This window comes from Pteropus vampyrus, unplaced genomic scaffold, assembly GCF_000151845.1.
Source record: "Pteropus vampyrus isolate Shadow unplaced genomic scaffold, Pvam_2.0 Scaffold47, whole genome shotgun sequence".
NCBI classification, from domain to species: domain Eukaryota; kingdom Metazoa; phylum Chordata; class Mammalia; order Chiroptera; family Pteropodidae; genus Pteropus; species Pteropus vampyrus.
The window spans coordinates 5,767,638-5,782,121 of record NW_011888828.1 but is presented as its reverse complement, the minus strand read 5'-3'; the positions used below and the strand labels follow the sequence as shown (position 1 = coordinate 5,782,121).

The following is a 14,484-nucleotide window of genomic DNA, read 5'->3' as shown; positions in this document are numbered from 1 at the left end:
GCGGTTTCTGTCCTTCCCCAGGATACTCTTTCCTCACAAGGACACCTAGGACGTTTTGACAGGTGGTAAGAAGCTGAGCCTGAGATGGCTTTGGGGGCAGGAGTGAGGGGTCTAAGTAAAGAAGACCCCTGTGAGAACAGCAAGCCCTTTTCCAGAATGGCGTGAGGACCGTCAGTTCCGACAGCCCCGTGCCCACGGTGCACTGCTGGAGCCACCGAGTGTGTGCGAGCCGGTCTTCCACTGACCTGCTCTGTCCCAAGACACCGGTGTCACTCCTAATAGATCAACCAAGAGCTTAGCAAGTAAACCCTTCCCGTGGCTCCAATGTCGATGAGCCATGGGAAGGGGCATCCCTCCGGGCAGAGAGAAGTAGGTGAAGAGGTTCAGCGAAAGCTACTCAGAGAGGCTCCCTAACGAAAGATTTGAATTTGAAACCCGAGGACTGTCCTTTTGCCCGATGTTCACTTCTCTGCTGATTTCTTTTGTGGAAGGCGAGTAAACGAGATGTGGGAGATGAGCGATGAAGGGAAGGTGAGGCCACTCTCTCCCGGTTCCTCCCCGTTTTACTGCGTGTCTTTTGTGTTCCTTCTCAGCGTCGTCAGCCGGAAGGCTCGGGCCGTGTACCCGTGTGAAGCCGAGCACAGCTCCGAGTTATCTTTTGAAATAGGAGCAATTTTTGAGGATGGTAAGTGTTTGTGGGAGCTTTGTGGTAGGACGTAGTCTGTCACCCCAAAATGTCTACAACCCGTCGCTGGCTGCAGGGTTGTCAGGGTCACAAGTCTGTGCCTGACGCTTTGGGCAGGAGAGAGTTGGCCCATTTGTCTTTTCCGGAACTGGATGCCAAGAGGCTGTGCCTCTGCTTTAATCGTGGCTGTTTTCCAGCCTTTCTAACTCTTGCGGGTCTTCATTCAGGGTATCTTTCTCCTGATGTAAAGAAGCTCGTGACATTTGGAGTTAAGAAATATTTCTGATTCGCATCCTTGGTTTTCCTCTCCCAGAGTCCCAAGGAAGCCTCCCAAATGCTTCAGGTTTGCCAAATCTAAGTTATAAAAGAGTGCCGTTATCGAAAAATTTCGGTTTATAATTCCCTCACTATTCCTGTGCCCTACGTGATTTTTGCTGATTTGAGTAGTGTGCAAATCTCTAGATAACGAGTATTGACTTTGCACACTGAAACAAGGATGTGAAATTTGAGTGTTTAATATTCACACACAAGCATTTAGGAGCTAAGCCCAGCATAATATTTCACAAATTCTTCCTATGGTTGAGTGTATGTCTTTCCCCCCCACGCTCCCTGCACCCCGGCTCTCGATTTCTTTCTTCTCCAGTCCTGCTCATTATGAAATTCGTTGGTTGCTGTGGAAACAGTGATGTTGTGTGTGGGTGGAGCTGCCCAAAACAGTTCTGGGGGAGCAGTGAGAACCTTAGATGCTTGGATTGGAATGGCTGATTAGCCAGAATGTTTGGAATATATGGAATCTATCAACACAATGCATAGTGGTATGTTGTCAGTAATGCCGCATTTGCGGGTGATTGTTTTTTTAGAAAGCAAGTTGCCTCATTTAGAAGAGATTTCTATATTTGTGCGATATGTGCTCTTGAGAGCCAGGGACTCCTGACAGCGTCAGAAAACAAACAACAACAAAACGCACATATGACAGAATTATACTTTGTGGAGAAATTTTGTTCTTTGAGTAGGAGCGAGATCGTCCCTGCCACCGTAACTTGCACGCAGTTTTGGGCGGAGAGCATGGCGACATAGTTGGCAGAAGGGAAGGCTGAGATGGTAGCACAGAAACCCAGCCGTTGGAGAAAGGATGAATTTTCGCATTGTACAGTCCGTTGGGAGCCTCTGAAATCCCTAACACGGTATCGTTTGTGAGATAGTAACTCTGGCAACAGGTGTACCTGTTAGGATGCCTTTAGCTGCAGTAACAAAAACCGACACAACTGGCTAAATCAGTCATGAAAATGGATTAGCTCACACAGTAAAAACTGGAGGCAGGGAGTTCCGGGGTTAGTTAACTCACATTCTCAAAGACCACAGTATTCCCACCTCGGCTGGACCGTGCTCAGCTGTGGGCAGGGGCATCGGGTTGGTGTTCCTTGTGGAGCGGCCACACTCAGCCCCAGCAGAGGGGGGGTGCCTCATCTTTGTGTCTTTTTTTTTTTTTTTTAAAGACTCAGAAAAGTTCTCGAGATCTTCTTTACTGGTTTACCTGCCCTCGCATCTCGATAGCTAGAATGGAGCCCTGTGCTCACCCTGAACCTATCATTCAGGACCACACTGGGTACAGGGATGCTTCCTCTGGGCCCACAGATGTGTAGATGAGGTTCGGGTCCTCAACCAGATTCAGTTCTGCCAGCGTGGATAATAGGGAGAAGGCTGGTAGCCATCTGACACTGGAGACTGAAGTCCTCCACCTCTGAAGTCCCTAGGCGTGACTTGCAGGAGTTCTCCTAAAAAACTGAATGCGTGTCTCTTCACACACACATGTATGCACATACACACACACCCAAGGCCGTACGCACATACACACATATACACACACCCAAAGCCGTGTGCACAGACGCACATACACACGCATGCGCACACACAGCAGTCTCAGTGTGATCGCAGGTAGCTGTGGATTGTCAGCTCTGGAGTTATTTTTTCTTAGATCAGTTCTTGGCTTTTCCACTTTCCGTGTGACTCCGGACCAGTTTCTTAAATTCTCTGTGCATCGCATTCTCCATCCTGACCTTGAAGGATGTCCACAAGATCGATGTTGTGTCAAGATGGCATTCTGGGCCGTGGAAGGTGGGCTGTCCAGCAGAGACACCTGCAGGTGGAGGATATTGCTGGCTGTGGAGCCTCTCTTGGCACACTGTGGCCCCACCTTCTGTTGGTTGAGCCTTTATGATCCATCGTGGTACAGTAAATGCACAGGGAGCAAGTACTTGGGGGCATTTTGGTAAAAAGTGATTTCCTTTCCTTTTCAGTGCAAACCTCGAGGGAACCTGGCTGGCTAGAAGGGACTCTGAATGGCAAGAGGGGGCTGATTCCACAGAATTACGTCAAGCTGCTCTAGCACTGGCCTGTGAGGGCCCCAGAGGGACCTGTAACCCCAGGACCGGCCTGGGGATGGGAAGCCGCTGTCTTCCTCCTGAGTGGACCCCACAGCCACCTGGACACGCGGGAATCACAGATCCCAGATTGGCACTCCAGGGATGGGGAGGGGGGGACACACTGCACAGCACTGTGTAGATGTGGAGCGGGAGAATGTCAGGATTAAGAGTGGACTTTTCATTCGTCAAGCCTCGGGACACGTGGTTTTTAGTTACCCATTCTGCAGAGTCGGGGGGAGGGGGCTTCTGCCATCCTAACCTACCCCGCTGGCCAGCACGCACCGGACACCTCCCCACAACCTGCTGCTGAGGCTTCAAAGGGACCTGTACTTGTGTCTGCAGGGTGGCTCGTGGCCCTGGTTGGCGCCGGCGGACGTGGTAGGAGGGGCTGCCGGCCAGGGGAGTCCCCTGGACTAAACCGAGAGGGCAGCACAGAGGTGGGGGCTCCTTGCTAGATGCCACCCTCGGACCCCACGCTCACATTAAGTTGAAAACACCAGCATATTTATAACAGGCTTCTCGGTGTTTCTCACCTGTTCTATTTCCCAGACACCACCCTTTTGCCCCAAGGTCTCTGTAAGTGAAATAAAGTATAATTTACTATTTGCTGTGTGTCATAAAGTGGAGAAGATGGTAGAATTCGTTCCCTCTGTAATGTTTTATGTTTTGCCGGCCAGTGGATGGGAATTCATTTTCCTCTGACGTTGGCACACACACTCCCAGGTAGAATTTATTCGCAAGGAGCCTTGTTTATCTACAGCAGGGCGTGTTCCTGGGGGCAGTGGTCCTCCCCGACGTGTGACATCCTAGAGGGCTTCCTCCAGCTACGTGAACAGGCATTTCCCCACGCCCGTGTGACCGGACTGGGATCGAGGCTGGGCCTTGCCCCCAGCGGCCTGAGCATGGGCTGCAGCAGACCCGTGGAGGCCAGCCCTCCGGACCAGCTGGGCTGCACAGCTCTGTCTGCACACAGCCCTCCCTCGGTTTGCAGGCCTGAGCGCTCATCTCTCCATGGTTTCAAGCTGGGCTTCACGGAAACAGATCAGGCACTCAGACGGTTCCTGGAGGAGCCTCAGCCATGCCCCTGCTTGTGCTGGCACCCCAGCTGTGGGCGGGCCCGCTGCGATGTTCCTTCACCCTTCTCCGCCTCCGACCTCAGGCTTGGGCTCAGCCAACCTCTGGGGGCAGAGGACACTTTCCTTTCCGTTTGTCCCTGATCCGGAGTCCTTGGGATGTGGAGCTCCTTTTTAGGGACCCCAGGATTCCACAGCCAGCCCTGCTCCAGGGCCTGTTCTGGGGCTTAGTGTGTTCTTTTTCCCCACAGGAAGTTCCTGTCAGACTACTCTCCAAAGAATTAGTCACAGGAGGATGTGTGTGTCGCCTCTTCCCCTGACGAGTTGATTCAGGAGCTTACTGGTTATCAGGTTTGAAGTCACCTTTACCTGAACCATGTAGGGTATCAAGTTTGGGGTCAGGTATGTACAGGGGGAAATAGGCCTGTTGAAAAGTAACCATATTGTATATAAAAATAGGGACAATCCTAGTATAATGTAACTTAAAATCCTGAACTGTGGGCCCAGTGGGGAGAAGGGGGAGTGCCGAGGCAGCCAGGGCCACGTGGCCACAGCCAGCCTGTGCTGTGGGCCAGCGTGGCCAGGGGGTGGGGGCCCAACCCCAGTGTCCTGTGTTCTGAGTTGTCATTTCCTGGCCTTGCCCACTGCATAGGGATGCAGGAGGGAAACGTGGCTTGTCAGAAGAGGTTACTGGTGAGCCTCTCTTTAAGAAAGGCCTCTGCAGAGAAGTACAAACCTGTGAGCAGCCGTAGCGGGCTCAGGACAGCACAGGGACCAAGTTCCTGGCAGTATCCTGATCGGTGCGTCCCCACAGGGCATGACGCAGAGAAGGCCCCCTGCACCAGGACTCGATTGCTTTGTCGGCTCGAGGGAAGTTTCCATCATTCACAGTGCGGTGGACCCCACCTGCTGTTACCCCGAAGTTCATTTACCACTACTTACCGGGTCAGGTAAGCCGCCACTCAGTCTGGCTACCTGTGTGGTTGGGGGAAGTTAAATCGCGTCTGTGATCCTATGATTCTGTTCCTGCCTCCTAAAAAGAATGTGATACCCAGAGGTTTGGGTCGAAATGACTAATACAAATACATGTCCAGGATGTAGTACATGCTCAGCTAATGGGAACTGCTTGTCCCTGAGACTCCTGTGATTGTCGCTTGGTCTTTGTTGCCGGGGCCATTTGCGTTCTGTAGGATGGTGGTGATGAAGCCTTAGAAAAACGATGGCACGGTTCTCACAGCCCCAAGCCCTGCAGACCCCTCCTGGGGTTATTTGGTGAAGAAGAGGGTAGCACTAGGGGTGTCATTTTTCTGTCAATAGGACTGTGTGGCCTGGCTTGCCAGGGTCTCCAGGCAGAGAGCCTCTCCCTGGCCTTGGCCTGGGCCAGAGTGAATTCAGTAATGGGATCGTGAGGTGTTTTCTTTCTTTGGCAAATCATGTTCATTTCCCTGAAGAAAAGTGGGGCGCACTGTGGTCTGTTTTCAGTGCATCCGTGTTGCTGAGCCATGAGCAGTGGCCGCGCCTCACTCGGGCTCTGGCCCCTCGGCCCCCAGGTCGAGCCCCAGCTGCAGCTGCTTGGAGCACATCACATCTGCAGCCCGTGTTCATTCAGAGGCACAGCGGGGGCTTGGGGCAAAAGAGGGGACTCAGACTTTGTGCTTTCTGTTTCCAGCGGGGCTGTGGGGCCTGCATCGGATGGGGTCACCCAAGGGCCTATAAAGGAGACGCCGGGTGGGAACAGAGCCCAAGTCCTGTGGGAGCTGCGCTCCCTTCCTGTGCGGCAGTGGGGGCATCTGCAGTGGAGGGCAGGGGCAGGGCAAGCCGTGGATTGATCGTCTGTGCCTGCGGTGGATATATTTAGCTCGTTCTTTCTTTAGGGTGACTAAATGAGCCGGGAGAAATGACCCCATTTTATAGATGAGAAAATGGAGGCACTCAAGAGTAAAGAGCTTTGTTCCGGTTCAGTAGGCTACTCACGTTTTTTCTGCTGCACCGTCTTGCCTCTGAGTGCCAGGAGGGGATAATGGCTGTTATGGGTTGAATGTTAACCTCACCCCACCCAAAACACAAAATTTATATGTTGAAGCCCTAACCCCAGTATCTCAGATCGTGACCTTATTTGGAAATAGTATTATTGCAGATGTGATTAGTTAAGATGAGGTCTGTAATCCAGTATGACCAGTATCCTCATAAAAATGGGGGATTTAGACACTGAGACAGTCGCAGACACGCGCAGAGGGAAGACGATTTGAAGAGACATGGGGAGAAGACGGCCACATACAAGCCAGGGAGACAGGCCGGGAGCAGACCCTTTCCTCACGGACCGCGGAAGGAACCCGCCCTGCAGACATCCCGATCTCAAGACTTCCAGCCTCCAGAACTGTGAGCCAATAAATCCCTGTCGTTTAAGCCACCGAGTTTGTGGTACCTTGTCACAGCAGCCCCAGGAAGCTAATACAGTGGCTAAAAGTATGTTTCGAGTTAACAGCATCCTATTCTGAAGTCTTGTTTTCACTATTTTGTACCTTAGTGACACTGAGCTTGTTAATGTGACCTCTTTATGCTTCAGTCTCCTTCTATGAAGTGGAGAGAGCGGTACCAACCTCATGGGGACGTTGTGACAACTGATAATGAATGAGAGGTGCCTGAAGCGTGCGGGGCAGGAAGTACGGTTAAGCAAATGGAGAAGATGGGAGAAGGCAGCCGACAGGTGACAGCAGTGGCTGTGGGGGTTAGTCCGTCCCCCTTCTCATCTCCTAGCCATCCCCTGCTTCTCCCCAGTGTCCTCCACAGGCCATTCCTTGCTTGTTCTCTCCGCCCTGCCTTTCCTAGGGGCACACTCTGACTTTCTAACATTGGCCTTGTCTTGTTCCCCGTTCGCCTCATGCTGGGCCCCTTCTCACCTCCCGTCAAGTCTCTCAAAGGCAGTTGTCTTGGTGACTCCTTCCTCAGCCAGATGTTCTCCATGTCTTTGAATCTTCCTGAGCCTCGTGGCTTTGCTCCCTCTCACTCCAGGAGAGCATCCGCAAGCAGCTTTCCTGCTCTTAGCTCTGCACATGTCTCCTCAGATGCTCGTCAGCACTCTTCTTCCCTTGACTGGTCTGGGCAGTAATTTCTTACTGCCCCATGTGTGTAATCCGGCACATTGTCCCCGTGCTTTAATGTCAGGTTAAGTCTACTGTTTGGAAGAATACTTTGGAGAATTCTCTCCAATCAGAAGGTCAGCTTGATTGGAAAGCATACTTCTGCTTTTGGCCCAACAGGGGACCTATACTTTGGACTTGGGCAGGAAAGGCATGGGATTCATTGAGGCAGCTCAGTGCCATGTGTCTGCATCTGGATTTCTCCTTGCTCAGTGGGGTTAGCCACTGAGGAAACGCTGTAGGTGGGGCAACTTAGAGAGAGGGAGGAGCCAAGCAAGCCCACACCAGTTTCACAGGAGCCATGGCCCTCTTAGACAGGCTGGCCTAGGGCACGGGGATCCAAAGAAATGGGTGTTTTAGACCTTGAAAACTTACCACTATCTTGGCAATGTAAATTCTATGAAAAAAATATCAGAGTAATTGCCAGTAGTAGATTGACTTAATGATCCCAAATTTCACCCCTCCCTGACCCATGCCCTCTTTTTGTGGAGCCCTCTGATGCTGACTTCAGGCTTGACCTCAAAGTTTCTTTGGCCAGTGGGACAGGAGCAAGCTCGATGCAGTCAGAGGCTTGAAAAGTGTTCTGTCTTTCCACTGTCTGGCTTAGCATTGCCTCTACTATGAAAATATGCTCAGGGAAGCCCCCTGGAGAATGAGAGGCCTCATGGAGCAAAACCATCCTAGACCATTCGGCTACTGGCTGACCACAGATGCATGAATAAACCTGACTCATCCTAGCCTGGCCCAGATCACAGAACCCTTCTAGCCAGTTCATAAACTCATGAGAAATACTAAATGGTGGTTGATTTAAGTCACTAAGTTTTGGTGGGGGTCGCAGCTAACCACCTGCTATTCTGTTCCCCATCGTGTACCCCATCACTCACTTTGCTTTCGATATGGTCTTGGTCCATACTGATTATTAAGATCATATCCTAATCTTAACCAGTGTTATTTGAGAAGCTACTGTTTTATTTCCAAGAAAAGTGCTGCACTAGCAATCACATGACTTGAAATTAAAGTGTCAAATACTTATAATCAATCATTTTAGTCTGTGTACACTTGCAGTTTATCAGTAAATATGTTAGAGCTGACTTTAATATAAAGGGACATTTTTTATTTGCCTGAGGGCATTCAACATAAAGAAGCAAACCAACCCCTAACTATATATGCATCACAATGCATAATTTCTACTGCTGTGGCATATAGTAGCTGGCCATCTCGGTGACAGAAACTTAGTTCTTAGTTGATTTCTAAGTGTGCAGCTGGATTCTTTGGGCCTGAGAGCACTTTTAGAAATTCTTAGAAATATGGTCACACTTGAACTAAGACTGAGCCTGCTCTGTTCAGAAAGGGCACCCACTTTAATCAAGGGTGCTGATTGGTGTGGCCTCCTGCTAGCCTCTGAGGGCTCACAGCCCACGATGGCTTTTGTTTAGAGTTAGGGTCTCCTGTGAAAAGCCCTGCTCCCTGATAGGTCAAATTCCGTACATTTTAAGATATAAAATTACCTTCATTTATAGATGCTTTACAAACAAATTTGCGCATACAACTCTAGTCTTTTATTTTTTTTTTCCTTGTGCTGCTTAATGACTATGTGGTGTTCCAGAAATATATCTATTGTGTTTAAGTGTGGTTGAATTTAACTCTCAAATAGACTTTTTCTGAAAGCAAGAGGTTTGAAGATCACAAGTTAAATGATGCATTAAAAATGTAGAGTTGTGCACTGTATAACGAATGTTCGGTGAACAATGAACTGCATAAGGGATGGTGGTCTGTGAGATTATGATGGAGCTGAAAATTCCTGTCACGTAGTGGCATCGTAGCCATCATAACATCATTGTGTAATGCGTTGCTCATGTGTTTGTGGAGATGCTGGCATAAACATAGCTGTCAGTAGTTTAAAAGAGCACTTATAATTATGTACAGTACCTAATACTTGGTAAATGAATGCTGTTACTGGTTTATGTATTTACTATTGTTTTTGTCATCATTTTAGAGTGTATTCCTTCTGCTTATAAAAAGTTTGTTGTAAAACAATGTGCTGCCATCTTACGCCAGCAGCAGCCATACACATCTCGTGTTTCCCGTGTCTCTTGATTGCATCATTTTCTCTTGTGCTTGATTTAATCTCATGTTGTTTTATAAATTGAATGTGGCCTAAGTGTACAGTGTTTATAAAGTCTATACTAGTGTATAGTAATGGCCCAGGCCTTCACATTCACTCACCACTCACCCAGAGCAACTTCTAGTCTTGCAAGCTCCATTCATGGTAACTGGCCCATAAGGGTGTGCTATTTTTAAAAAAATCTTTTATACTGTATTTTTATTGCACCTTTTCTATGTTTAGACAGGTTTAGATACACAAACACTTAACATTGTATTACAGTTGTCTACAGTATTTAGAACAGTCACGTGCTGTGCTGGTTCGTAACCCACGAGCAACAGGCTACACCATCTGGATTTGTATACATGCACTCGATGGTACTCGCACAGCGACGAAATTGCCTACTGATGCATTTCTCAGAATGCATCCTTGTCAGTAAGTGCTGCGTGACTGTACTTGAATTTATCTTGTGGGGAAAAAAAAAAATGTTTTCTAATTTTAAAATGATTTGATAATTGCGTACTGCTCTTTTGTGGTTCACATGAATAGAATCAAGGAGAGTAGCCTGTAAGGAATATAAGAAGCATCATGACCAGTAGGGAGCTGAATCCCTTGACAACCCAAGACGACTGGGGATGGAGAATGAGACAGGATGGCATGGAGAAGAAATCTGGAGTCAGACAAGGCATCTGGTCTACTCAATGTGAGTGTCAAAGTCTGTAAAATGAACAAGCTTTCATATGGTTGTGAATATAACTGAGGCAATGTATTAATAGTGTTTAGCAGCAACATGGTAACAGTTATTATCATTAAACTTTTATAGGATATTTTGGTGGACCAAATATTAGTAGTAAGAAAGAAGGCATCTAATCAGTCCCTAAAGAATATAATTGATACATGACTAACACAGGGCTCTTTCTAACATAGGGGAAAAAAACTTACTCCATCTTGGATGTAGGCAAAAGCATATATAATCAAGATTTAGAAGGGCACAAAACCCAGGTGTTTCTTTAGACCTTCAAATGAACTGTCTCCAAAACAACAGGTGATTAAAGTAAAGGATTTATTGTAATCTGCTTACAGTCCTTTGCAAAGACAGACATGTTTTTGCATAAAGATATAAATTGCTTCATTTTAAACTAATTTAATGTGTTTTTTAATTATATGAAGAAGTTCTGGTGAATTATGAATTGTACCAAACCAAGATTTTTAAGAGCAATATGGTACAAAAATAAGAGCCGACAGACAATTTGGACTGGGACAGGCATTCAACAGTGAATTTAGAATATGGCTTTGCTGTTTAATCAAGCAAAGTTACCCAGAGACACACAAAGAGCCAGTAACTTTGTTAATACAAAAAGCTGATGCAGACCGTCTCTATCGCAGACCTGGTTACATCGAAATTCTGATTTCATATAAAGTAAGTCTGAGCTAAAAGCTGCTCTTGTCAGCCATTTCCTTTCTAGACACTCCCAGTCTGCATGCTGTGTATTTATCACCTTCCAAGTGTGGCTTTCATATTGCTGTGCATGTAAGTAAGTTGGCTGTGTTTACAGATCTGCCTACAAATTAAATTCTTGAAATTGCAAATTAGATAAGAAAAACTCCTCCCTCTGAGTACAGCTTTCACAGGTTTCCCCTTGCATAAGGCAGGTGTCTTTGGAAAGACAAGGTAATGTTGCCTGCATGGTGAACCCTGGAGAAAAGTGTGGCTCCGACGCTGCCTTCTCTTGGCCTTGGGCTTCTCCAGCTACAGCTTTTAGGTTTCGGAAAAAATAGAATTTCACTGAGTACCTGATGATTATTATCACTTTTAAAAGATTAATTTGGCCTCTATTCGAAGTAGTTTTATTTAGTGCAATCGAACTGTTAAGTTTCCCCAAAGAGATGTATGTTCGTGATTTGGGGCAAGAGAAAAGCCATAAATTGCAGTGTCAAACAGATTAATGAATTACAAATTTTAGTGCCACTGTCTTGCTTATATGTCTGTAGTTGGTTTTTTTTTTTTTTTCTCCAAAACAGTTTTATGTATAAAATTTGTTGTTAAAACCTACCTTTTAAAAATCTAAAACCCTCTCTAAAGGTCGTGCGGTCTCCACGCCATTCTGATGGAACTGTGCGAGCGTGCATCTTCCCGCTGCACCCTGCCAAGACCTGCGTGTCCCCATGACCAGTTCCAGGAGTGCAGAACCCCTTTCCAAGACCAGACGTGAACGTGTCACCTTTTACAGATACAGAGAGTGTGGAATTTTTTTTTCCCAAAGGAGAAAATTCTGTTTTGTAAAATGAGGGGAGAATCTGTGCTTGCTGAGCCCTCGCGCTTCCACAGTCTCATTCGTTCTCCTGGAGCTGATTCTGCTGCTTGAGGGAAAAGGGAAAGAGGCAGCTTTCCTAAAGCTGTGCACGTCCAGGCCCTTCTCCCACACTTGTGTTGTCAAGTGACACCTTCAGGGAGCTGTAGACACCACAGCATGTTGTTCCCCGCTGGAAGCAGGTGAAGGAGAAGCCAGGACACGTGCTCAAGTCCCACGAACAGCCCCCGCGGGAGACCAAGGACAAAACGCAAGTACAGAAAAAGTAGAAAGGCTTAAAGACAACCGAAGAGGTTCAAGTGTGGTTATTTACAACAGAGACTGTAAAATGGCAAATTAGATATGAAGCTAAAAAAGGCACAGCTTCCCTTTCTTAAACACACTGTAAACGGTTCATTAGGCATGCAGAACATTTCACTTTACAAAAAATTTTTTTACCTTGTTTAGACAAAGATAGTACTTAAATAGTCTCCAGCAAAATAGAATTCTTTCAAAAATACTTTTCCATTCATCCTATTAACCACTGAAGTTGTGTTTTTTTTTGTTTTTTTGTTTGTTTTTGTTTTTTACGTGTCTCATTTACAAAAGTTCCTTATACCTTATTCAGGTCCTTCACAATTTATACATACAGTAATGTACAGCACAGCAAAAGACTGCAAAAAATTATTTGTAAAGCCAACACAATAGATACTAGAAATTGAAACCAAGGCATTTGTTTTAACATCTTATCCATTCTAATTAAATAATAAATGGACGCTAAAGGGCGTGGATGCCAGTGATGCTGAGGAACGGGGGCAAGGAAGAGCCAGAGGGGGCGCTATGCCACGTGCTCTGTTATTACACAACAGGAATCTGTATAGATTTTTTTCTTTTTTTGTGTTTTTTAAATAACAAAAGAATATTAATGCCCCATATAGACTATATGTTTTATGTGCAAACCAAGGGTAAGCTTTAAAAAGTCCGTTAGTCCTTGAACCCTTTTAAAACAAGCGAACAATACCAGAAACTACATGGCATAGTTAAAACTTCCATCTGTTAAAATATCAAAATCAGAGAGTTATTGACTAGATATGGCTTTTCATCCAGAGGAACGTGTTTCTAAAGCGCTAGGGACAGGAGAGGGAAGAACACTTTAGACTGTTCAGGTCTTGCCAAATCCACGTCTAATTGCTTTCCCAGCTCCAAACCCTTGACATGACTTTAAACTTGAGAAACTGCTAAATAAGTGTGAATCAACCATCACATGTTAAAAATATGATTTCCTGGGTCCTTCGAGGGTACGGAATAACACAGGGACACTTAAGGCAAAGTTCTGGTGGGACGTCCTCCGTCACTTCCTGTGAAAGTAAAGGGGCTTGGCGTTCCCGGATTCCACTTTTGGCAGCTGGTCGCTGATGATCTCCACCAGCATCGCGGGGAACTCCACTTTCAGAGCCTGGGACTCTCGGAAGGTATAGAAGCAAAATTCCAACAAGTCACTCACCAACTGCAACACAGACAAAGAGGGGACGTGACATGAAGGCCTGACTTCTGTCCCTGGACCACTCTGTGTTATAACTCTGTATAAACTCAAAAGAGCAACGCTGGGAATCCAACCAGGAAATCAAGGTCAGTGAAGCAGCCCGATTCATTTAGCAAAGTCATCTGTCCTGGGGGAGGCAGAAGGGAGGTCATGTCTCCTGGCATGTAATATGCCTTTCATGCAAAACAGACGCAGCCGAGAGCTGTGTACTGTTGAGGATTAGACATGTCAGTGACTCGGGAACAGTAACAGGTCACTGAATTGCTCTCATCAAATTCTTATTTCTAAACGTATGAACTAGGTGTGGCAGGCGTGTTGATGCTGGATGTTTGTGATGGGCCTTCCTGAGGCTGTAAACAAGTGGGCTAGGGGTGGAGGCCCAAGGCCCACGGCCCACGTGGCAGATACCCAGGACCGTGAGCAGCAGGACAGAGTGCCTTAACTGGCAGGTGCCATGCCCACTTTAGGCCTGGCTTGGCCATGCCAGTGGAGCTGTGACCATGAGGGCAGCCAGCACTTTCACCGGCAGCCCCCTGGCCTTCATCCTGCCACCGTCCTTCCTCCCCCAGGCTTCCTGCCCTGAGCTGGGGACAGGGCTCAGACTTCTCAGTCATTTTCTTTTGAAATTTCTTTGGCTTCACTGACATACATACAGTTGGCATATAATAGTGTATAAGTTTAAGGTGTACAATGGGTTGATACACTTACATATTACAAAATGATTAGCTAACACCTCTATCACTTCATATAATTACTATTTCTTTTTTGTGGTTAGACTACTTAAGATATTCTCACTTGGCACATTTCAAGTATATAATACAGTAGTATTTGCTATAATCACCATGCTGCACATTAGATCCCCAGAGCAACTAGAAGTTGACCAACATCTCCCCCAAGCCCTGATAATCTCCATTCTACTCTCTGTGCCTCTGAGTTTAGCTTTTTAAGATTCTGCATGTAAGTGAGATCGTACAGTATTTGCCTTTCTCCATCTGACTTAGCATAATGCCGTCAAGGTCCATCTATGTTGTCTCTTTCTCATTGCTGAATAAGAATTCCATTGTGTGTATGCACGCTATACTTTCTTGGTGTGTTCATCTGCTTCATCCACTTTGTATTGCAGGCTGATTTTGAGAGAGCGAGTGGAAGCATCAAGGACAACTTTGTTTCCTTGCCTGTCCCTACTCTGTGACCCAAGGACCTTTCTCATCCTCCTGGAACTGAA

The 14,484-nt window shown here is 46.9% G+C and overlaps 2 protein-coding genes across 3 annotated transcripts in view; one reads left to right on the top strand and one right to left on the bottom strand.

Moving 5' to 3' along the window:
• The window catches only part of ARHGAP10 (Rho GTPase activating protein 10), a 270,546-nt gene extending 266,817 nt beyond the window's left edge, over positions 1–3,729 (top strand). The window contains exons 22-23 of the mRNA XM_011359402.2: positions 594–685; positions 2,983–3,729. Coding sequence (XP_011357704.1) covers positions 594–685; positions 2,983–3,071 — 181 coding nt within the window. The 3' untranslated portion in view covers positions 3,072–3,729. The remainder of the gene's footprint in view (positions 1–593; positions 686–2,982) is intronic.
• Positions 3,730–10,471: 6,742 nt separating this feature from the next.
• NR3C2 (nuclear receptor subfamily 3 group C member 2) overlaps positions 10,472–14,484 on the bottom strand; it is a 316,684-nt gene continuing 312,671 nt past the window's right edge. The window contains exon 9 of one of the 2 annotated variants that reach the window (XM_011359400.1): positions 10,472–13,223. In XM_011359400.1, coding sequence (XP_011357702.1) covers positions 13,068–13,223 — 156 coding nt within the window. In that variant the 3' untranslated portion in view covers positions 10,472–13,067. The remainder of the gene's footprint in view (positions 13,224–14,484) is intronic. The other variant, XM_023530217.1, reaches the window with a different exon arrangement.